The sequence below is a fragment of the Ahaetulla prasina genome, chromosome 16 (genome assembly GCF_028640845.1).
Source record: "Ahaetulla prasina isolate Xishuangbanna chromosome 16, ASM2864084v1, whole genome shotgun sequence".
Classification (NCBI taxonomy): Eukaryota; Metazoa; Chordata; class Lepidosauria; order Squamata; family Colubridae; genus Ahaetulla; species Ahaetulla prasina.
Window position 1 is genome coordinate 11,450,710 of NC_080554.1, and position 22,255 is coordinate 11,472,964.

Genomic DNA, 22,255 nt, shown 5'->3' on the forward strand with positions numbered 1-22,255 from the left:
ACTCACCAGCATTGTGGAAGATAACGGAGACTCTTGGCAGACGCTGGCTATTCTGCTGCCAGAGCTGATAGTGCCGGCTAATTAAGCCATCACTCGGACAGAGGTGAGGGAGGACAGAACACCTCCCTAAGACCAAAAGGGACAGGATATTATCAGAGCAACTGCTTGGGTCCCCTGAAATCAAGTTGGGGCCCTTTCAGGAGGGGCAAGGAAGAGAAACCTGATCTAGATCCTACCCTTGGATGGTCCAAGGATCTGGGAGGGTTTCACAGGTGGGCTTCAGATCCTTTAGCAATGGGTTGGCTGCCCCGTTGCTGGATGGGCGTGGCCTAGTTGGCTGCCTGCACCATGGCGGGAGGCCCGTTTTTTCGCCCTCCCCAGGCTCCGGAGGCTTTCTTCGAGCCTCCGGGAGGGCGAAAACAGCTTCCCCTGGGCTCCAGAGGCTGTACGGAAGCCGGAAACAAGCCCATTTCTGGACTTCCAGAACCTCCGGTAGGCCCGGTTTTTGCCCTCCGCGCAGCCCCTGCACTTACTTGAAATGATGAACGGGCTGCGTGGAGACACCTGGGTGGGGAGGGGCAGGGTGGGTGTGGGCGTGGCCAGCCAGGGGTGGCATTTGAGGGTTCACTGAACCGCGGCGATCCTTGGCTAGAGCAGGGGTCTCCAATCTTGGCCACTTGGCAACTTGAAGACTTGTGGACTTCAACTCCCAGAGTTCCTCAGCCAGCTTCTGGGAGCTGAAGTCCACAAGTCTTCAAATTGCTAAGGTTGGAGACCCCTGGGCTAGAGGATTGCCCGCATCCTGCCGAACCCCCAGGAACCCACCCCCAGGAGTGTCCCTGTAGATGCAGTGTTTGTATATCGTTTTGATTTTTTTTTTTTGAGAATCTGTGCGGAGGAAGACCCTCGAGAGGTCCGCCTCACCACCTCGATGTTTTAACGGACATCGTTATGCGTTGTTTTTCTTTTGCAAAACAAAAACAAAAACAAACCCTGGGGGGATTCCTCGACCGTCCTCTGGGAATCCCAACAAGGAGACTCAGCCTAACACCGCCCCTCCCCACCCCCCTGGCAACAACCCAAGTTCTCCCTCACCTGAAAATGAAGGCCACAAGGGAAAACGCTCTGTTTGTCACCCCATTCCCTCGAGCCAACCTTGTTTGTTTCACGCTGGAGGAACCCAGCGGCGACTTTCCCCTGGTCCCTTGTTGGGTGGGACAACGAACGAACGCGGAGCCTTCTGAAGGTCTGCAGAGAGGTGGGGAGGGGGCCTCTTGTCCCGCAGAGCCGACGTTGGGTGGTCCAGGAAACACCAAATACGAAGCTACCGGGAGGAAGCCCCCCCACCTCGAAAGCAGCCACACAGGTTAAATCTTTTCTCCACCATCCTGTCCCTGATGGAAACGGACGCCTTCGACCATTTCTTTCTCACCTCCCCCCACCAAAATACAATAAGGACCAGTTGAATAATATATTTCTCGGTGGCCTCTTCTGCCTAGGATAATGAGTCATCTTGCAGGAAATTGCTGGCATGTTTATCCATGAGACGTTCAAATATTCTGTTTGGAGACGTGATTTGTGGCTTTCCACCAAAATCTTCTCCACCTGTTCCTCTGCGCTCTCTTAAGGAGCAATTGACAGTTTGGAATTGGTTGGAACTACAACAGCGAGGATCGTAGTAAAATTCACGGCACGGGGGCGGGGGGGAGTCTGACTCATCCAGTGGTCTTATTTTCCAAGCAAGAATTGGTAACTCCCAACTTTCTCGCTCTTTTTTCATCTTTCAACCAGAACTGCCCTCTTCTCCCATCTCAAAACACCAGAAAGGAGGGGAGAAAAAAAAAATCCAGCTGACAACCGATAGCAGAATAAATTCAAGGGGATACCAGACGGAGAAAAATGCAGGAATATTCTACAGTTGGCCTCGTGAAACTGTATGGTAGACCAAATCCTGGCCTATTAGGGCAAACTTTTCTGTCTCGTTTAACATGGTTGGCCACGCAGCCAGATGTTTAGCCTGAATTTGGCCTTTTTATTCACCTATTGAGTCCTTTATTATTATTATAATTATAATAATAAAGGACTCAATGGGTGGAAAATATAATAACAACAACAACAACAACAACAACAATAATAGGAAGAAGAAGGAGAAGGAGAAGGAGAAGGAGGAGAAGGAGAAGGAGAAGAGGAAGAGGAAGAGGAAGAAGAAGAATTTTATAAGATACATCAACAAATTGCAGCTTCCTGCAATAACACCAGCAGAACTGCAAAAAAATGTGCTACTTGGAACATCATATATCTCAAGAAGGTACTTGGTTGATACCTAGGACACTGGCAGCAACCTGTATCAACCATTAGCATTAGTCAATGGTATTTGTGAAGCATTTTTGAATGTTCAGTTGACTGAGTTTCATATTTAATGAATAAAGTAAATAATAATAATAATAATAATTATTATTATTATTATTTGTGCATGAGGACTTCTCAATTTTTAACCCAACACTTTGCAAGGGTGATGATCAGAGGAGAAAGTAGGGACCAAGTGCCGAGAAGCACAGGACAAAGAGCCTCCAGGTTTCTACCACCAGAGGGCAATCGCGTTCCATCAAGCTTTTCTGAAGGAGGAATCTGCGATTCGGATACTCACTGTTCAGGGCTGGAGACGGAAGTCCTCCGACCATCCACAGCGACATTGCCTTTGGGCCTTCGCACAACTTGGGGTCTGGGCGGCCGAACCTATTGGACACCAAGTGGAGATGCACCAGTGATTCTGATGTGCTTAGCAAGTCACAGTAACAGAGCTGGAAGGGACCTTGGAGGTCATCTAGTCCAATCCCCTGCTCACGCAGGAGATCTATACTAGGGATTCGAACCCCCGAACTGCCGACCTTTTCTGATCGACAAGCTCAGCGTCTTAGCCATGGAACCACCTCATTTTATTTTATTTTTATTTTTTAAAATCCAGCACTTACTAAGGTTTATGGCAAAACTAACAAAAATAACAAGCAATGGGTTTGTTTAACGACGGTGCACCCTTCCCAGTGGTGGGATTCAGCCAGTTCTCACCACTTAGGGAGAACCGGTTGTTAACTTTCTGAGCAGTTTGGTGAACTGGTTATTGGAAGAAATCATTAAGGCAGAGAACCGGTTGTTATATTATTTGAATCCCACCACTGACCCTTCCCCAATCAAAGATCTCACCGTAACTTTTCTGGAAATGGTACCAATCCTTTGCTAAACCCATTGAGCAATCTTTCTGAGGAAAGATACCCTTCCTGGACCACAAACCCATGAAACCAATCTGTTTGTTTTTTTTAAGGCAATGCAAGCCTGCCACTACATAGAAAAAATTTAGAGGGCAGAAGGAAGACACTTGTTGGCCAGGAGGCTAAGGTAGAAGCAGCACTGGCAGCAGGTGACTTTGAGAGAAGGACAGCTGGAGTAGGACTTCAGCTTTCCTTCAGCTGGAGAAGATACTAAGGGTATCTTCAGGGTATGGACCAAACAGTAAAAATGGCAGCCACAACACTCATGAGGCTCCTGTCTCCCTACTTTACCTTCCTTGCAGGTAAAGGTTCCCCTTGCACATATGTGCTATTCATTCCCGACTCTAGAGGGCGGTGTTCCTCTCCGTTTCAAAGCTGAAGAGCCAGCGCTGTCCGAAGATGTTCTCCATGGTCATGTAGCCGGCATGACTCAACGCCAAAGGCGCACGGAACGCTGTTCCCTTCCCACCAAGGGTGGTCCCTATTTTTCTACTTGCCTTTTCTTTTTACCTGCTTTCGAACTGCTAGGTTGGCAGAAGCTGGGACAAGGAACAGGAGCTCACCCCTGTTACGCGGCATTAGGGATTCGAACCGCTGAACTGCCGACCTTTCGATCGACAAGCTCAGCGTCTTAGCCGCTGAGCCATTGCATCCCTCTTCCTTGCAGACAACCCCCACAATTGAAACATTGGCTGGAGCTGTAAGAAGTCCTTCAAACTCCTAAATGCTACCGTTGGTACCTCAAAACCAGCCTGAGATGCCTTCAAGCAATTGGCCTCACGCGTGAATTAGGGAAAAGAGCAACGTTCCTCTTTGCCCCAGTGTTCAAAGACTCCTCCTCCATTTCTGGAAGACATTCTTGTCATGTTAGAAGAGAGCCCTGCAGGTCAGATCTTCCATCCCTTGGAAAGGAATCCATCTCGTTTGATCAACTTTGGGTTTCGTCGATCAGGTATGTGGGCATGCGATTCGGTTCTAATCTAATAATTATATAAATAATAATCTAATCATTGATTAGATCAATGATCTAAGTGCCAAAGCCCACTGCAACTACATCGCAAAAAAGGCTTTAAGAGTTGTAAATCTAATCTTACGTAGCTTCTTCTCCAGAAACACTACACTACTAACCAGAGCTTATAAAACATTTGCTAGACCAATTCTTGAATACAGCTCGCCTGTCTGGAACCCATACTACATTTCAGACATCAATACAATTGAACGCGTCCAGAAATATTTTACAAGAAGAGTTCTCCACTCCTCTGAATACAACAAAATACCTTATGCCACCAGACTTGAAATCTTGAATTTAGAAAACTTAGAACTCTGCTGCCTTCGACAAGACCTAAGTTTAACTCATAGAATCATCTATTGCAATGTCCTTCCTGTTGAAGACTACTTCAGCTTCAATCATAACAATACAAGAGCAAACAATAGATTTAAGCTCAATGTTAACCGTTTCAATCTTGATTGCAGAAAATATGACTTCTGTAACAGAGTTATTAGTGCTTGGAACACACTATCTGACTCTGCGGTCTCTTCTCAAAATCCCCAAAGCTTTAACCAAAAACTCTCTACTACTGACCTCACCCCACTCATAAAAGGTCTGTAAGGGGCGTGCATAAGAGCACAAAAGTGCCTACTGTTCCTGTCCTATTGTTTCCTTTCGTTATATCCAATTAATATAGTTATTACATACTTACGCTCATATATATGCTTATATATTATATAGTTATTTTCATGCTTATGCTTATATATACTGTTTTTTTAATTTATTCTGTCACAACATCATACAAAAAGATTATATAGTATATAAACATATATATGAGTAAATGTTAGGAGGTATAAGCATAAATATATATAGGAAGAAGACAAGAAAAACAATAGGACAGGAACGGTAGGCACGTTTGTGCGCTTATGCACGCCCCTTATGGTCCTCTTAGGAATGGGGTGAGGTCAATAGTAGAAAGTTTTTGGTTAAAGCTTTTAGGATTATGGGAAGAGACCACAGAGTCAGGTAAAGTATTCCAAGCACTGATGATTCTGTTACAGAAGTCATATTTTCTGCAATCTAGATTAAAGCGGTTAACGTTAAGTTTAAATCTATTGGTTGCTCTTGTATTATTGCAATTAAAGCTGAAGTAGTCTTTAACAGGAAGGACATTACAATAGATTATTATTATTATTATTTGCATTTATATCCCGCCCTTCTCCGAAGACTCAGGGCGGCTTACACTATGTTAGCAATAGTCTTCATCCTATTTGTATATTTATATACAGTCAACTTATTGCCCCCAACAATCTGGGTCCTCATTTTACCTACCTTATAAAGGATGGAAGGCTGAGTCAACCTTGGGCCTGGTGGGGCTTGAACCTGCAATAATTGCAAGCAGCTGCTGTTAATAACAGACTGTCTTACCAGTCTGAGCCACAGAGGCCCCTTTGAGGATTCTATGAGTTAAACTTAGGTCTTGTCGAAGGCAAGTTGTGACAAATAAAATAAATAAAAATAAATAAAGATCCCTTGCAGCTAACGGACACAGCTGAGACCTCTCCAAATCCAGATTGAGGGGGTGGGTGGGGATGCCACATCTCCTTGTACCCTCCATCACCCTTTAGGTAGGACACCAAAAATAAGGGAAAAATCACAGCATGACTCAGAGTTCGGGCGAATCGAAGCAACTGCACCGAGCTAAGCAAGGAGAAACCAGAAGTGAGTTGGTGCCCCAGGGATGACAAAGCAAGGGTGACATGACAGATTCCAAGATTTGAGGGGCTGCCACGAAGAGGAGGGGAATCAACTCATTCTCCAAAGCCCCAAAAGGCAGAGGGCAAGAAACAATGGATGGAAAACTCATCAAGGAGAGAAGCAACCTGGAATTAAGGAGAAACTTCCTAACAGGGAGGACAATGAACCAGTGGAACAGCTTGCCACCAGAAGTTGTGGGTGCTTCATCACTGGAGGTTTTTAAGAAGAGACTGGACAGCCACCTGTTTGCAATGGTCTAGGGCAGGGGTGAAATCCAGCAGGTTCTGGAGAACCGGTAGCGGAAATTTTGAGTAGTTCAGAGAACTGGCAAATACCACTTCTGGCTGGCCTCAGAATGGGGAGGGAATGGAGATTTTGCAGTATCCTTCCCCTGCCATGCCCACCAAACCACGCCCACAGAACCAGTAGTAAAAAAAAATTGGATTTCACCACTGATAGAGGGTGTTCTGCTTGAGCAGGGGGTTGGACTAGAAGACCTCCAAGGTCCCTCCCAGCTCTATTCTGATTGATTGAATTGAAACTTGTTTGTCTTAATGGCTAGAAGAAGCTCCTAGCTTGGTTTGAGCAGCTTCTCTGAACCGTCAAATGAAATGAAGCAGGGAGGTGTACCTTACTTACTAAGGTAAAGGTTCCCCTCGCACATACGTGCTAGTCGTTCCCGACTCTAGGGGGCGGTGCTCATCTATGTTTCAAAGCCGAAGAGCCAGCACTGTCCGAAGATGTCTCCGTGGTCATGTGGCCGGCATGACTCAATGCCAAAGGCACACGGAACGCTGTTACCTTCCCACCAAAGGTGGTCCCTATTTTTTCTACTTGCGTTTTTACGTGCTTTTGAAACTGCTAGGTTGGCAGAAGCTGGGACAAGTAATGGGAGCTCACCCCATTACACGGCAGCACTAGGGATTCGAACCGCTGAGCTGCCGACCTTTTGATCGACAAGCTCAATGTCCTAGCCCCTGAGCCACCGCGTCCCCTTACTTACTTACTTACTTACTTACTTACTTACTTACTTACTTACTACTGCTACCTTACTTACTACTTGACTCCTTAATGGGTTGGGCTTGGGGACGCCAATGTTCTCCACCAATGTTCTCCCAAAAATTCTTTCTGCTGCTTCATGGAAATAGAGTCATCCTATGGGCTATCACAATGTCGGTGTCTTCACGTGGACCGCCCACAAAGTAGATAATGGTCCGGAGACCCAAATTCTGAGATGACACCCGATTTGCCTTCCCAAGGGATGAGAACTCTTAGCGGGGTGACCCTGATGGCAACACGGGCTGAAGCCCACTTCCCAATGGTTGCGAGATGAGAGGGGACGCCCAGCTCGTTTTTGCGAAACGAGAAAATTTTTGCCAACTGAGAAATCGCACAATTTTTTTGCAAACCGAGAAAAATACGCCTGCGTTTGTCATCCTCAGAAAGCCATGAGTGTGTGTGTGTGTTTGTGTGTCTTGAAACCTTCTTCAGCTCCTCTAATGTAGGACCTGCTGATCTGAAAGAGCCAAATCATGGACCCTTTCCCCTTAATCCCATCCCGTACCTGGGGTGGGGTGAGGAATTCTTGAGAGACTGTTGAGTCCTTGGCCAAAGGAAAGGGAGCTCCTTTGGTCTGTGCTGCAAGAAACCCACGTGTTGTAGTCCGCCAGCAGCCTGCGGAGCTGGCAACGGAGTCTGACAGTGATGAGGCTGAGGAAGAACATGGGCCAGTCCTGGAGGCAGGGGAAGGCCCGGATGAGGTCTCTGTGTCGGAGGCAGAGATGGGGACAGGGTTATCTGGGAGTGATGTGTGGACTCCGGAGTGTCCAGAGGCTGACAGTAGTGAGGCAGAGGAACAGGAGGAGCCTATTCCTAATGCACGCATGAGAAGAGCTGCCAGAAGGTAAGAGCAGCTAAAGCAAAGAGAGAGGAGTAGGGCCATGAGATGATTGGCCCCTCCCATAAGGCTTAAAAGACCAGCAACGGCGTTTGGGCTCTTTGCCGGAAAACAATTCTGATAGCCTTGTCTTGCTGCATTTATTTCTTGTCGGCGTCTTCTGCTTTTGAACTTTTGCCAAGAAAAGCCTTTGGCAGTTTGCCTAATTAGACCAAGGTTGGTGATAAGACTGAAGAATTGTGTTAGGAAGAATTTGTTTTGATTTAGTTTGGACAAATAAACTTTATTAGAACAGCTGAGAATTAACTCATTTCTCAGCTGTTCTAATAAAGTTTGTTTGCTTTTAAACTGACTGAGTTTACTACTACCTACTTGGACGTGGGTCACACCACCATGGCTCTGTCTAGGCAGGTTTGGAAGAGCCCTTCTTGGGTCTGAAATGTTCTATTCAAGGTCCCCCCAAAGACCACATCCAGGCCCAGGCCCCACGGATGAGGGCTGGAGGAAGAGAGGGAGGAGAGCATCCGTGAGTTCTCTGGAGAGAAACTGAATGTCATGTCCCCCCCCCATGGAGGAGTAGGCTTCAAAATTTTTAGCAAGGGGTTCTCTGCTCAGTTGCTGGGTGGGCATGGCCATGGTGGGCATGGCCTAGTTGGCTTCCTGCACGATGACGGGGAGGGAGGGCGTTTTTGCCCTCCCTGGGCTCTTGAGGTTTTCCTCGAGCCTCCGTGAGGGTGAAAATGCCCTCCCCAGACTCTGAAGGCCTTTCTGGAGGCCTTCTTCCTGAACTTCCGGTAGACCCCTTTTTCGCCCTCCCCGAGCCTCCGTGCACGCCCTGCACTTACCTGCATCCAAAATGGGCCCTGTGGGGACTCCTGGGAAGGGTGGGGCAGGGTGGGCAGAGCCAGGCAGGAGTGGGATTTGGGAGTTCTCCGAACTACACAGAATCTTAGCTAGAGGTTCTTCCGAACCTCTGCGAACCCCCAGCAGCCCACCCTTGCCCCCCATGGGATGGACAGAGTCGGGTGCCAGAAGCCTCCGAACCCAGGCGGCGGTGCAGCCCAGAAGGCTGAGTTCCCACCCTCCCATCCATCTGTCCGTCCGTCCGTCCTTCCAGTCAATCCAGAAGAGGCTTAAGAGTGGCGAATTTATGGCAGGCAAGGAAGGATTAAGTTTGCGGAGGGAACTTCGCGTGAACTTGCAAGGCGGGGAAGCATCGGAGGAAAAGAACAACAGAGCTAATTAGGGGAGCTGGGCTGTCAGAGCAGAGCTGCATGGCTGAGTGCCAGCAAACAAAGGAGAAGGCCTGGCAATCAGGAGGATGGATGGAAGAGACTGCTTCATTAGGGATGATAAAACACGGGGGAGGGAGGGGAGAGGGAGGAAGCCGGCGGGAGGGGGAGAGAGCAAGCGAGCCAGGGAGGGAAGGAGGGAGGGACGGGGAAGGTGGGAGGAGGTAGAGACTGTTTAATTAAGCCTAAAGCTGGTTTGTCACTTGCTTGCAAACCCTTTCACCTTTGAGTTGGCCTTCTCGGAGAGGGGACATTTCTGCCAGAGATGGCAATTCCACCGCTGGGGTGAAGGCTCTCCCTTTCTCTGTTTCTCTCTCTCTCTCTGTTTCTCTCTCTCTCTGTTTCTCTCTCTCTCTCTCTCTTTCTCTCTCTGTTTCTCTCTGTTTCTCGCTCTCGTACTCTATTTCTCTCTGTGTGTGTTTCTCTCTCCTTGTTTCTTTCTCATTCCGTTTCTCTCTCTGTTTGTTTCTCTCTCTCTGTTTCTCTCTGTGTGTGTTTCTCTCTCACTCTCTGCTTCTTTCTCTCTCTCTCTCTATTTCTCAATTTCTGTTTCTCTCTGTGTGTGTTTCTCTCTCTCTGTTTCTCTCTCTCTCTCTATTTCTCTCTCTCTGTTTTTCTCTCTCTTTCTTTCTCACTGTTTCTCTCTGCTTCTCGCTTTCGTTCTCTATTTCTCTCTGTGTGTTTCTCTCTCACTCTGTTTCTCTCTCTGTGTGTGTTTCTCTCTGTTTCTCTCTTTCTCTTTCTCACTCTGTTTCTCGCTCTCATTCTCTATTTCGCTGTGTGTATTTCTCTCTCACTCTGTTTCTCTGTGTGTGTGTGTGTGTTTCTCTGTTTCTGTGTGTTTGTGTGTTTCTCTCTCTCTCTCTCACTCTGTTTCTCGCTCTCATTCTCTATTTCTCTCTTTCTCTGTTTCTCTCTCTCTGTTTCTCTCTCTCTCTCTCACTGTTTCTCGCTCTCATTCTCTCATTCTCTGCTTCTTTCTCTCTTTCTCTCTGTTTCTCTCTCTCTGTTTCTCTCATTCTCTCTCTCTTTCTCTCTCTCTGTTTCTCTCTTTCTCACTCTGTTTCTCGCTCTCGTTCTCTATTTCTCTCTCTCTTTCTCACTCTGTTTCTCGCTCTCGTTCTCTATTTCTCTCTGTGTGTGTTTCTCTCTCACTCTGTTTCTCTCTCTGTGTGTGTTTCTCTCTCTCTGTTTCTCTCGCTGTGTGTTTCTCTCTCACTCTCTGCTTCTTTCTCTCTATTTCTCTATTTCTCAGTTTCTGTTTCTCTCTGTGTGTGTTTCTCTTTCTCTGTTTCTCTCTCTGTGTTTTGCTCTCTGTTTCTCTCTCTGTTTCTCTGTTTTTCTCTCTGTGTTTCTCTGTGTTTCTCTCTCTCTCTGTGTGTGCATGTATGTGTATGCCAAATCCCTTGGAAGACCTCTGCAAGGAGGGTGAGTAATAAAATGGCCAGGTCCTAGTGGGATATTAAATGTGCACTACCCAAGAAAGAGGGTTAAAATTTTCTCCAATCAGAAAAGAGCTGGAAGGGACCTTTGAGGTCTTCTAGCCCCACCCCCTCCTCAAGCAAGATACCCTATACCATTTCAGACAGGTGACTGTCCAGTCTCTTCTTTAAAAATTCCAGTGATGAAGCGCCCATCATTTCTGGTGGCAAGCTGTTCCACTGGTTAATTGTCCTCACAGTTAGGAAGTTTCTCCTTAATTCGAGATTGCTTCTCTCCTCGATTAGTTTCCATCTATTGCTTCTTGTCCTGCCCTCTGGTGCTTTGGAGAATAAGTTGACCCCCCTCTTCTTTGTGGCAGCCCCTCAAATACTGGAATACCGCTATCATGTCCCCCCCCCCAATTCTTTTTTTCTTTAGACTAGCCACACCCAAATTCTGCAAACGTTCTTCATATGTAATAATAATAATAATAATAACAACAGAGTTGGAAGGGACCTTGGAGGCCTTCTAGTCCAACCCCCTGCCCAGGCAGGAAACCCTACATCATCTCAGACAGATGGCTATCCAACATTTTCTTTAAAATTTCCAGTGTTGGAAATTTTAAAGAAAATGTTGGATGTGTTAGTCTCCAGGACTTTTCATCAATTTAGTTGCTCTTCTCTGCACTTTTTCCAAAGTCTCAACATCTTTTTTGTAATGTAGTGAGCAAATCTGGATGCCGTATTCCAGGTGTGGCCTTACTAAGGAGTTATAAACGGGACTAATACTTCACGTGACTTTGATTCTATGCCTCTGTTTATACAACCAAGGACCGTATTAAGTTTTTTGGCTGCGTACCTACGACATGAACATGCTGCAACTAATGCTGCACTCATAACAGGCTACGTGGGGGCTCAGGGGCCCATGCTGGCTAAAAGAAGGACCTCGGGAACTAATGAGGACTACCTCAGTCTTGGTTCTACGCGGATCCAGAGATATGTTTTCAAAAATGTGTATTCTCCCGTGGATAAATGCAGTCTGTTCAGGTGACTTGGTTAAGGCACATAACTAGCTACAACAATTCCTTCTGCTGTGCCTCTTAAATTGTTTTTTGCATTTATATCCTGCCCTTCTCCGAAGACTCAGGGCAGCTTACACAATGTCAAGCAATAGTCTTCATCCATTTGTATATTATATACAAAGTCAACTTATTGCCCCCAACAATCTGGGTCCTCATTTTACCTACCTTATAAAGGATGGAAGGCTGAGTCAACCTTGGGCCTGGTGGGGCTTGAACCTGCAGTAATTGCAAGCAGCTGCTGTTAATAACAGACTGCATTACTTGCCTTCCATTGAGGACCTGTATACTGCACGAATCAAGAAGAGGGCCGTGAAAATATTTGCAGACCCCTCGCATCCTGGACATAAACGGTTTCAACTCCTACCCTCAAAACGACACTATAGAGCACTGCACACCAGAACAACTAGACACAAGAACAGTTTTTTCCCGAAGGCCATCACTCTGCTAAACAAATAATTCCCTCAACACTGTCAGACTATTTACTGAATCTGCACTACTATTAATCGTTTCATAGTTCCCATCGCCAATCTCTTTCCACTTATGACTGTATGACTATAACTTGTTGCTGGCAATCCTTATGATTTATATTGATATATTGATCAATTGTGTTGTAAATGTTGTACCTTGATGAACGTATCTTTTCTTTTATGTACACTGAGAGCATATGCACCAAAGACAAATTCCTTGTGTGTCCAATCACACTTGGCCAATAAAAAATTCTATTCTATTCTATTAGTCTGTTGAGCCACCAGAGGCCCTTTGATCCATTGTGTTGACCACAAGGCCAAGGGACGCACGCATTACACATCAAGATGAGCAGGGCATGCAAGCTGAGAGTGGAAACCAGCTGGATAAAGTAGAGATTTCAGCCCAGGGGTGAAATACTCCTGGTTCGGACCGGATCAGCCGATCCAGTAGCGATACCAGTGGGTGGTTTGGAGAACCGGTAGCAAAAATTCCTGCTCCTCCCCGCCCACGCCCACCCCAATGCCTGGTGGCTCGCTTCCCCACTTGCTGTTTCTTTTAAAAAATGCTTTTAAAAGGTTAAAAAAAAGGTTCTGACGATCCCAGCTGAGTCTTGTGATCGTCATAGCTTTTTTTTACTTTTAAAAGCATTTTTTTACAACCTATTCAGCCGAATAGGTTGCAAAAAAAAAAAGCTTTTAAAGGGTAAAAAAAAGAGGCTCTGATGATCCCAGCTGAGTTTGGATATGGTCAGAGCTTTTTTTTTACTTTTAAAAGCATTTTTTACAACCTATTCGACCGAATATGTTGGAAAAAAATGCTTTTAAAGGGTAAAAAAAGAGGCTCTGACGATCCCAGCTGAGCCTCGCAATTGTCAGAGCTTTTTTTTACTTTTAAAAGCATTTTTTTATAACCTATTCAGCAGAACAAATGCTTTTAAATGTTTTTAAAATGCTTTTAAAAGTTAAAAAAAAAAGATAGGCCACAGCTGATCACATACTCCCTGGCGCTGTTCTACTTACCCCATGCCTCCTTTTGGCATGCAATAAACGTGCATGCACCTTGCATTTCCACGTGCAGCCAGCGAACCGGTACTAAACCGGTTCATATTTCACCATTGCTTCAGCCCAAGTTGGAACGGATTACCGAACAACAGGCTTGGAGGGGACCTTGGAGGTCTTCTAGTCCAACCCCTTCTGCTTAAGCAGGAGACCATATAAACCATCCCAAACAAACAGCTGTCCAGTTTCTTCTCAAAAACCTCCAGTGTCTGGGGAAAAAAAATATTTTGGGGAAAAAAACTCTCCAGCGATGGAGCACCCACAACTTCTGGAGGCAAGCCCCCTTCCGCAAGGTTGCTTGAAAACATTTTAGCTGAAAACCAAAATCAGTTGAGGAAGATCTACTGGGTGGAAAACAACGCAAATAGGATGCAATTCCCATCCCGCTTCCTTAGATTGAAATAATAATAATAATAATAATAATAATAATAATAATAATAATAATAATAATAACCACCCATATATCAACCATTAACACCAGTCAATGGTATTTGTGATGCCTTTTTGAATGTTCAGTTAACTGAGTTTCATGTGTAATGAATAAAGATAAAAAATAGTAACAGAGTTGGAAGGGACCTTGGAGGTCTTCTAGTCCAACCCCCTGCCCAGGCAGGAAACCCTACACCATTTCAGACATATGGCTATCCAACATTTTCTTAAAAATTTCCAGTGTTGGAGCATTCACAACTTCTGGAGGCAAGTTGTTCCACTGGTTAATTGTTCTCACTATCAGGAAGTTTCTCCTTAGTTCTAAGTTGCTTCTCTCCTTGCTTAGTTTCCACCTATTGCTTCTTGTTCTACCCTCAGGTGCTTTGGAGAATAGCTTGACTCCCTCTTCTTTGGGGCAACCCCTGAGATATTGGAAGACTGCTATCATGTCTCCCCTAGTCCTTCTTTTCATTAAACTAGCCATGCCCAGTTCCTGCAACTGTTCTTCATATGTTTTAGCCTCCAATCCCCTAATCATCTTGGTTGCTCTTCTCTGCACTCTTTCTAGAGTCTCCACATCTTTTTTACATCGTGGCGACCAAAACTGAATGCAATATTCCAAGTGTGGCCTTATCAAGACATCATAAAGTAGTATTAGTACTTCACATGTTCTTGATTCTATCCCTCTGTTTATGCAGCCCAGAACTGTGTTGGCTTTTTTGGCAGCTGCTGCACACTGCTGGTTCCTACCTAAATGGTCGTCCACTAGGACTCCAAGATCTCTCTCACAGTTACTACTATTGAGCAAGGTACCACATATACAGTACCTGTGCATTTTGGGGTTTTGTTTCGCCTAAATGTAGAACCTTCCTTTTTTCACTGTTGAATTTCATTTTGTTAGATGGCGCCAAATCAAGCACTCAAAAATAATGGGACAGAGATTGGAGCAGTTGAGATAGATGCGATCAGCATCATCTTCAAACACATGTAGGAAGGAAGTTGTTTTGAACACATAAATCCATCCCAATGACAACCCCCCCCATTAAACTGGCATGCCCCCTTCCTTCAAACTTGGCGAACCCACACACCGGTCGCTAAGAGCAAGCGCACAAGGCTAAGCAGCGTGCAAGGGAGTGGAGAGCCACGAAAGTCCCACGCTAGATGCACAGCTGGACAGATCAACATCTTCTCTAGTGATTTTTCTTCTTCTCGAGCTGGCTTTTAAAGGAAGGATTTCTACTGTGGAAAAACCAGATTCATTTCCTTCTCTGGTCAAAGAAAACAAGCCAACTAGGGCAGGAGTTGGGTGGGTGGGTGGGTGGGGTGGGAAAGGAGGGGATATTTTTGTCCAGTGAAGATCCTGGATAAATTATGATAAGGGGTGTTTTGTGTTTTGTTTTGTTTTGTTTTTAAAAAAGAGAGTCCGATGAGGATGATGGGCAAGAATAATGAACTCACAGCTTCTTTCAGCCACTTTGGTGCTCTGTTATGATCTCATCTGTTCGATTCTTACCACCTTGGGGTCTTTGCGACCTATCTCTTCCGGCTTGTTGCCTTCTCCAGATGTTGGAACAATAACACTTAGGTGGTAATTTGGGGAGAGCACCAGGGATAGTTGCCCGGGGGGGCGGAGAAACTTTCTGTCTGTCTGTCTGTCTATCTATCATCTCTCTCTCTCATCTCTCTCTCTCTCTCTCTCTTATCTATTTATCTTCTCTGTCTGTCTATCATCTATCATCTCTCTCTGTCTATCTATCTATCTATCTATCTATCTATCTATCTATCTATCTATCTATCTATCTATCTATCTATCTATCTATCTATCTATCTATCTATCTATCTATCTATCTATCTATCTATCTATCATTTATTTATTTTATTAGATTTTTATACCGCCCTTCTCCCGAAGGACTCATCTATCATTTCTCTCTCTCTCTCATCTATCATCTCTCTCTTACTCCTGTCTGTCTTCTGTCTGTCTGTCTGTCTGTCTGTCTGTCTGTCTGTCTGTCTGTCTGTCTGTCTGTCTGTCTATCTATCTATCTATCTATCTATCTATCTATCTATCTATCTATCTATCATCTCTCTCTCTCATCTATCTATCTATCTATCTATCTATCTATCTATCTCTCTCATCTATCTATCTATCTATCTATCTATCTATCTATCTATCTATCTATCTATCTATCTATCTGTCATCTCTCTCTCTCTCTGTCTCTCTCATCTATCATCTCTCTTATTCCTATCTATCGATCTATCTATCTATCTATCTATCTATCTATCTATCTATCTATCTATCTATCTATCTATCTATCTATCTGTCATCTCCCACTCTTATCTCTCTCTCTCTCTCTCTTTCATCTCTCTCCTATCTATCTATCTATCTATCTATCTATCTATCTATCTATCTATCTATCTATCTATCATCTATCTATCTATCTATCTATCTTTCTAATCTATCTGTCGCGGTGGCACAGTGATTAGAATGCAGTATCACAGGCTAACTCTGCTGACTGACAGCAGTTCAATTCTCACTGGCTCAAGGGGGACTCAGCCTTCACTGTGAAGCGGTCTACAAATCTAAAATGCTAATGCTAATGCTATCATCCCAATTCAGAGGTGTTGGGGAGTAAAACCAGGCCTTAGCGCCTGGCTAAACTTTCCATCAAAACCAAGAATAAAAGCAAACACGGCCCACCAAAGATCTCTTCTTCTACCAAGAGTATCGTCTCCTCCTTGCATCCATTGCTAAGTTTTAAAACTTGGCAAGACTTGAGTGGAACTTTGGAGCCTGTAGGAGCCTTTGCAGAAAAGAATAATCCAGAGTGAAGCAAAGGTGTCAAAAGACCCACAGGAGTTAAGAGCGGCTCCGAAGAAGAAGGCAAGCAGAACCTAGAATTTATGCAGCTTGACGAAAGCCACCATCCCTGACTGACTTCTCGTTGAGTTTGCCAAAGGCCATCCAGCAGTGGGTTGTGTGGGTTTTTTTTAGTAAGATGAAGGAGCAACGCAGGGTTAGAGGCAGGCAAACGGCCAATTTACTCACGGGCCTGGCGGAGCGATGGATCTTGGGAAGTGGCGGTCTCACCGGTCGTGCGCTTGGCTGCAGCAAAGTAGAAACTTCAGTCATTTGCCCTGGGGAGCATCCGTCACCCCCAAAATATCACACAGCCAAGACCTTTGGAAGGACCTTAAGTTCATGGAACAAACTCCTTGTGTTGGAAGGGAATCTCAGATCTTTTGAACTCGTTGGGCTTAAGAAATGTAGAGGAGAGCAGGAAGGCAAGGTGTCCTGACCTAGGCTTCCTTAGAAAGTAAACAGCACAAACTTAGTCCCGGCAAACCTCTTTAATTAAAGTAATTTAATTTAAATTACTCTCATTTACAGTCCGCAAGGCTTGATAAACAGTCTTTCAGGGGAGTGTTTACAAACATCCACCTTATCTCCCTTGGAATGCTGCCAGAGAACTAATTGCCACATGCAGGACAAGACCAAACTTATCATGGAGTCAAACAGAGCTTTTACTGACCAGATAAACTAACTGCTTCCTGCAAAAGCTCACGTCCCGTTCGCTCTGCCTTTTATGTCTTATGGGAAGGGCCAATCATCTCCAAGCCTTACTCCCAAGTCGACCCTGTTTCCTTAATTGTTCCTGTCTCCTGACAGCTCTGCGCATGCGCATACTGGGAACAGGTTCCCGCTGTTCTTCTGCCTTGCTGTCAGACTCTGGAGGCAGCAAAGTACTACCAGATGGTCTTGGCCCCTTCTCTGCCTCCGACTCAGAGCCCTCTCTGGGTTTCAATACAGGCACTCCTCGACTTACAACCACAACGGAGCTCAAAGTTTACAGTAGTGACCAAAATTGTGGAAACCTTTTAGGAAAAGTTGTATTTTCTAAAACTAGCTAATAACACTTTTTTTTTGGAGCAGTACCATAAGATCAAAGGAAAGATAATTTAATCAAGAATGTAATGCAATAACTTTTATGAAGGATTTGCTATTAGAATAGCAGTTACAGTATAAAGAAGAAAAGGGAAACACGTAGAAAAACGAGATATGCAAAAATTATCCCCATGTCAGTACATACTTCGTTGGGTAACCTTTAGCATGAATTACAGCCTTACGTCGTCTTCCCATGGAGTGAACCAAGTCTTTGAGTTCTGCAGATGTTCTAATGTGAAACCAAGATTGAAGGATGGGTTCTATTAACCCGGTTTTATTGCTGGGTCGCTTCTGACTAACCAGTTTCTTTAGTCATTAGGTAGTTTTAATATGCCTGTAAACCGCCCTGAGTCCTTCGGGAGAAGGGCGGTATAGAAATTAAATTATAAATAAATAAATAAATAAATAAATAAATAAATAAATAAATAAATAAATAAATAAATAAATAAATAAATAAATAGTCAGCTCCATAGATTTTCAATTGGGTGAAGGTCTGGGCTATTCCCAGGCCATTCCAGCAGTGGGATAGGATTACCTTGAAACCCCCCCCCCCCCAAAAAAGTGGTGCTATTAGCCATCCAACCTCAAAAATACACTTTCCCCAAAAGGTTTCCACAATTTTGGCCGCTACTGCACGTTGCTAAGTGAGACACTTCCGAAGTGACTTCGGGCCCATTTTATTATGGTTTTTTTTTCTCGCCATCACCCTTAAGTGAATCTGTGCGGTTCTTAAATTAGTAACCTGGTGACTAAGCGAATACGCCTTCCCCGTGCACGTTGCTTGCCACCGTTGTTAAACGAATCACTTCAGGCGGTTAAGCTTTAGTCACCCTGTTGTTGTTATCCGGCTTCCCGCACTGACTTTGCTCGTTGGAAGGTCGCAAAAAGCGTAAATCACTTGATCACTGTGCGACCGTCGTAAGTATCTGAATTCTGATCACCCTCTCCCCCCCCCCCCAACCAAGGGATGATGCAACGGTCGTGTGAAAGTGCGATCCTACGTCTCCTTTTGTTGGCGCCATCATGACTTTGAATGATCACTATACGAACGGTCGTATAGTCTGTATTGATCTGCCAAAATTTAGGTCACGAAATATGCCAAAATAGGTCACGAAATTGAGGGGAGGGGGGAAGGGACGACGGGTGACATCCAGGGGGGTCGGTGGGGGGGGGCGTCTATTCTGAATTCTGGACCCTTCCCCTCTCCTCAAAAAAAACCAGAGACATGGATCGTTATATGGAAAACAGCCTCTGATTTGCAGAGTTAATTTGTTGATGCAGCAAAACCCATTATTTGCAAAAAGGTCAACATCGGGAAACTCTGGTAGAAAAAAAATCGCTTAATTACTGGCGTCGAGAAAACGCCGTGCATGCCCAATTTGGAGCCGGCGGAGGTAGCTTAAAATGACTGCAGCTGGTTTGTGTTTAAAAGGACCAGCCGCACAATGGTGTGTGTGTGGGGGGGGGGGGAGAGGAGATAATTCAACAACTGTTTTAACTGGATCTTAAAATAAGACTACAGCTCCCCACACACACACACATATGGCAAGACTTCTACAGGTATTTATTCAACTCCTCCCCCCCCAACAGGTTCTCGGAATGTACCCCCATTGCGCAGGTCCGAATTCCAAGCTCAGTACAGCAAGAGTTACGTGGTAACCAAATCCAATAGGCACACACAACAGGCCAGGATACATGGCACGAGCACACAAAGCACGGAACCGGCCACGTTGCTCCAGCAACACTCAAGTTCTCAAGACAGGATTAAGTAGGCAACGCTGGTGCAGCAGCCTTTCATGAGAGGCGAGGCTGCCTCCTCGCGAACAGCCTAGCTGACCAACGTTGTCCCTGCCTCCTCTCTGCTCTACTTGTCCTTGGATCGGGAGGAGGTGGGGACTCTACCTCCTCCTCATTGCTAATGGAGGGCAGCTGCTCCCGGTCCTCACCTGGAGCCCTCTGGCCGACTTACTGCAGCCTCAGTCTGTCGCTGGTCCATTGACCCAGCTGAGGTTGCCCCATCAGGCTAGCACTTTTCGAGCCCCGAGGGCTCTATGACAGTGCTGGCTAACTTTTTTGTTGTCGCATGCTGAAAGCATATGGGCATGACAGCGCTGTGTGCCTGCACCCATAATGCAATGTGCGCGCGACCCCCTGCGCTCCCCCACCCCACTGCACATGTGCGCGCCACCCTCTGCCCCGTTTTGGGCCAAGCAGGCCTCCCTGCAGCCTCCTGGGACCAAAATGGGACATGGGGGGGAGTGCGAGCCGCACCCCCCGCTCCCCCCCACATGCATGCATGATGCCTCGGGCATGCACACGTCTTGTGCATGCGCCCTGCCCCCCCCCCCGTACAGCAGAGACCCGAAAAACAGCTGGCTGGCGGGAGGTGCGTGCGCATGCAGGGTGGAGCTGAGCTGGGCGACAGCTCGCGTGCCTGCAGAGAGGGCTCTGGGTACCACCTGTGGTACACATGCCATAGATTCGCCATCACGGCAAATCGCTGCAGCCAACTCGCCGCAACCAACTTCACCATGGTCAAGTCACCAGGGCCAACTCACCATGGTCAACTCGACACAATCAACTCGCCACGACCAACTCACTGCGGGACAACTCACTACGGGACAAGAGTTACACTCATATCCAAGAAACAGTGGCATGGAATCATTAAAGAAAGAACTCCAAAGGAGGGACAAAATGAAAACCGAATGACAAAAACGAAAACATCTTTAAATTTATTTTAAATAATTCAATTGAACTGATAAAATTGTCCTGCGGTGAGTTGGCCCCTGGCGAGTTGTTCCACGGGGGGTTGTCCATGGTGAGTTGGCCGTGGAGAGGTGGCTGTGGTGAGATGGCCACGGCAAGTTGGCTGCGGCAAATTGTCCCATTCCAAACTCATGATCCTAACCAACAGTGGGCTCTGTCGATTCAAACTCACCCTTCTCTTCTGAACTAGCATCCGGAGAAGGGTCCGGGAGTGGATCCATGACAGTTATTGAGTTGGGCATACCACTTTTGTGTAAAGTCAAGTCCCAACAATGCTATGATCTAAACCTGTGATGGCGAACCTATGGCATGCGTGCCACAGGTGGCATGCAGCACTCTCTCTGTGGGCACGCGAGCTGTCGCCCCAGTTCAGCTCCACCATGCATGCACAAGCGCTTCCCGCTGACCAGCTGGTCTTTGGGTCTCTGCCACGTATGCATGGGGGCAGTGGTGGGATTCAAATAATTTAACAACCGGTTCTCTGCCCTAATGATTTCTTCCAACAACCAGTTCACCAAACTGCTCAGAAAGTTAACAGCCGGTTCTCCCGAAGTGGTGCGAACTGGCTGTATCCCACCACTGCCTGGGGGGCGGTGCGCATGTGGGGCTCCCGTGCAAACATGCATGGGGGGGCAGGGTCTGTGCAGGGAGCCCCACGCACATGCACCGGGGGGAGGGAGGGTGTGTATGGAGGGCACACATGCACGCACAGGAGGTAGGCCGCGTGTGGAGTCATGCATGCATTGCATTTTGGAGGTTCATGCGCACTTTGGCCACTCAGTCCGAAAAAGATTAGCCATCATGATCTAAACCTTCCAGCTTCTACTGTTCCTCCAAAGGGCACCACCAGCTGAAAGGGTCACACCCTAAGTTCACTTCCTTTGCCAGTGTCAAGCTTCAAAAGCCATCTTGCTATTATAACCATCATCACATCTCAGCTTGCCAACTATGCGGGGAGGGAGTTAAAATGTGGGCCAGACATCGCGAAGTTGGCGTGAGAACCAAGGGCCTTTTGGCAGGTGTTTACAGAAACCAAGAAGACCTTCTCAAAACAATATCTGAAAACCCTATTGGACAACGTGACCGAGATTAATTATGGGGCGGAAGAATTTGAACCATAAGTATAGGAGTTTGCACGGGAAAGATCTAGATCTGGTTTTGACTTCAACTGTGCTGAAGTGATGTACTCAATCAAGTTTTCCGTAAAAAGTTTGGATCGTCTCAGGGGGTGCTTGCTTCATTGTCTGTTGGACCCTTGACAACTGGGCTGCGAGATGCTTGAGAAAATCTTTGCAAGCTCTCCAAAAATCACAATGAGGCCAACCGGCCATTCACAGAAACACCTCTCCATGAAATCCTCCGAGACCGAGCAAGGAAGAGGTGGGTCTCCCCAAACTCACGAGAGGCCAATTCGTCCCCCGCTCCACCTTTCCCCAAACACACCAGAACCCTGTCCGTTCGAGGGGCTTCAGCGGGCGGTTTTTTGTTTTTTTAAAAAAAAATCACAGCTAATAGGTTAACAACTCTTTTTCTCCGGCTTCAAATGAAGAATATCAGAAAGCCGAGGGAATATTTGGCTTTCCAATTTGTACCAACCACTCCGTGCTCCTTGCAACGTGTGTTTGACAGAGCTGACATTTTGTACCGCTGTGAGACAGGAGGAGCGGGTGTGACATTTTTATTCATGGTAGCGAACGCCCTTGTAATGATCAGCCTTGGTCGATGCGCTGACTGCAGCAGCCCCGAGCCCTGCGAGAACAAACACAAGGCGAAGGCGGCGGCAGGCAACTCAGCTGCCTTGTTAGACAGCGCCAGGATCCTAACGAAGAGCAGCGGCTGGAAAATTTCACTGTCAAATCCTCAAGGACACTGTCAGCGGAGAACTAA

The 22,255-nt window shown here is 46.2% G+C and overlaps 1 protein-coding gene across 6 annotated transcripts in view; it reads right to left on the bottom strand.

The window, feature by feature from the left end:
* Positions 1 to 22,255, bottom strand: part of DENND1A (DENN domain containing 1A) — a 290,292-nt gene that overhangs the window by 17,701 nt on the left and 250,336 nt on the right. For 4 of the 6 annotated variants that reach the window (XM_058159046.1, XM_058159045.1, XM_058159044.1 and 1 more), the window contains 2 exons: positions 16,706 to 16,762; positions 2,648 to 2,736 (listed from right to left, as the gene is read on the bottom strand). In XM_058159046.1, the coding sequence (XP_058015029.1) occupies positions 2,648 to 2,736; positions 16,706 to 16,762 (146 nt within the window). The remainder of the gene's footprint in view (positions 1 to 2,647; positions 2,737 to 16,705; positions 16,763 to 22,255) is intronic. The other 2 variants (XM_058159047.1, XM_058159049.1) reach the window with 1 other exon arrangement.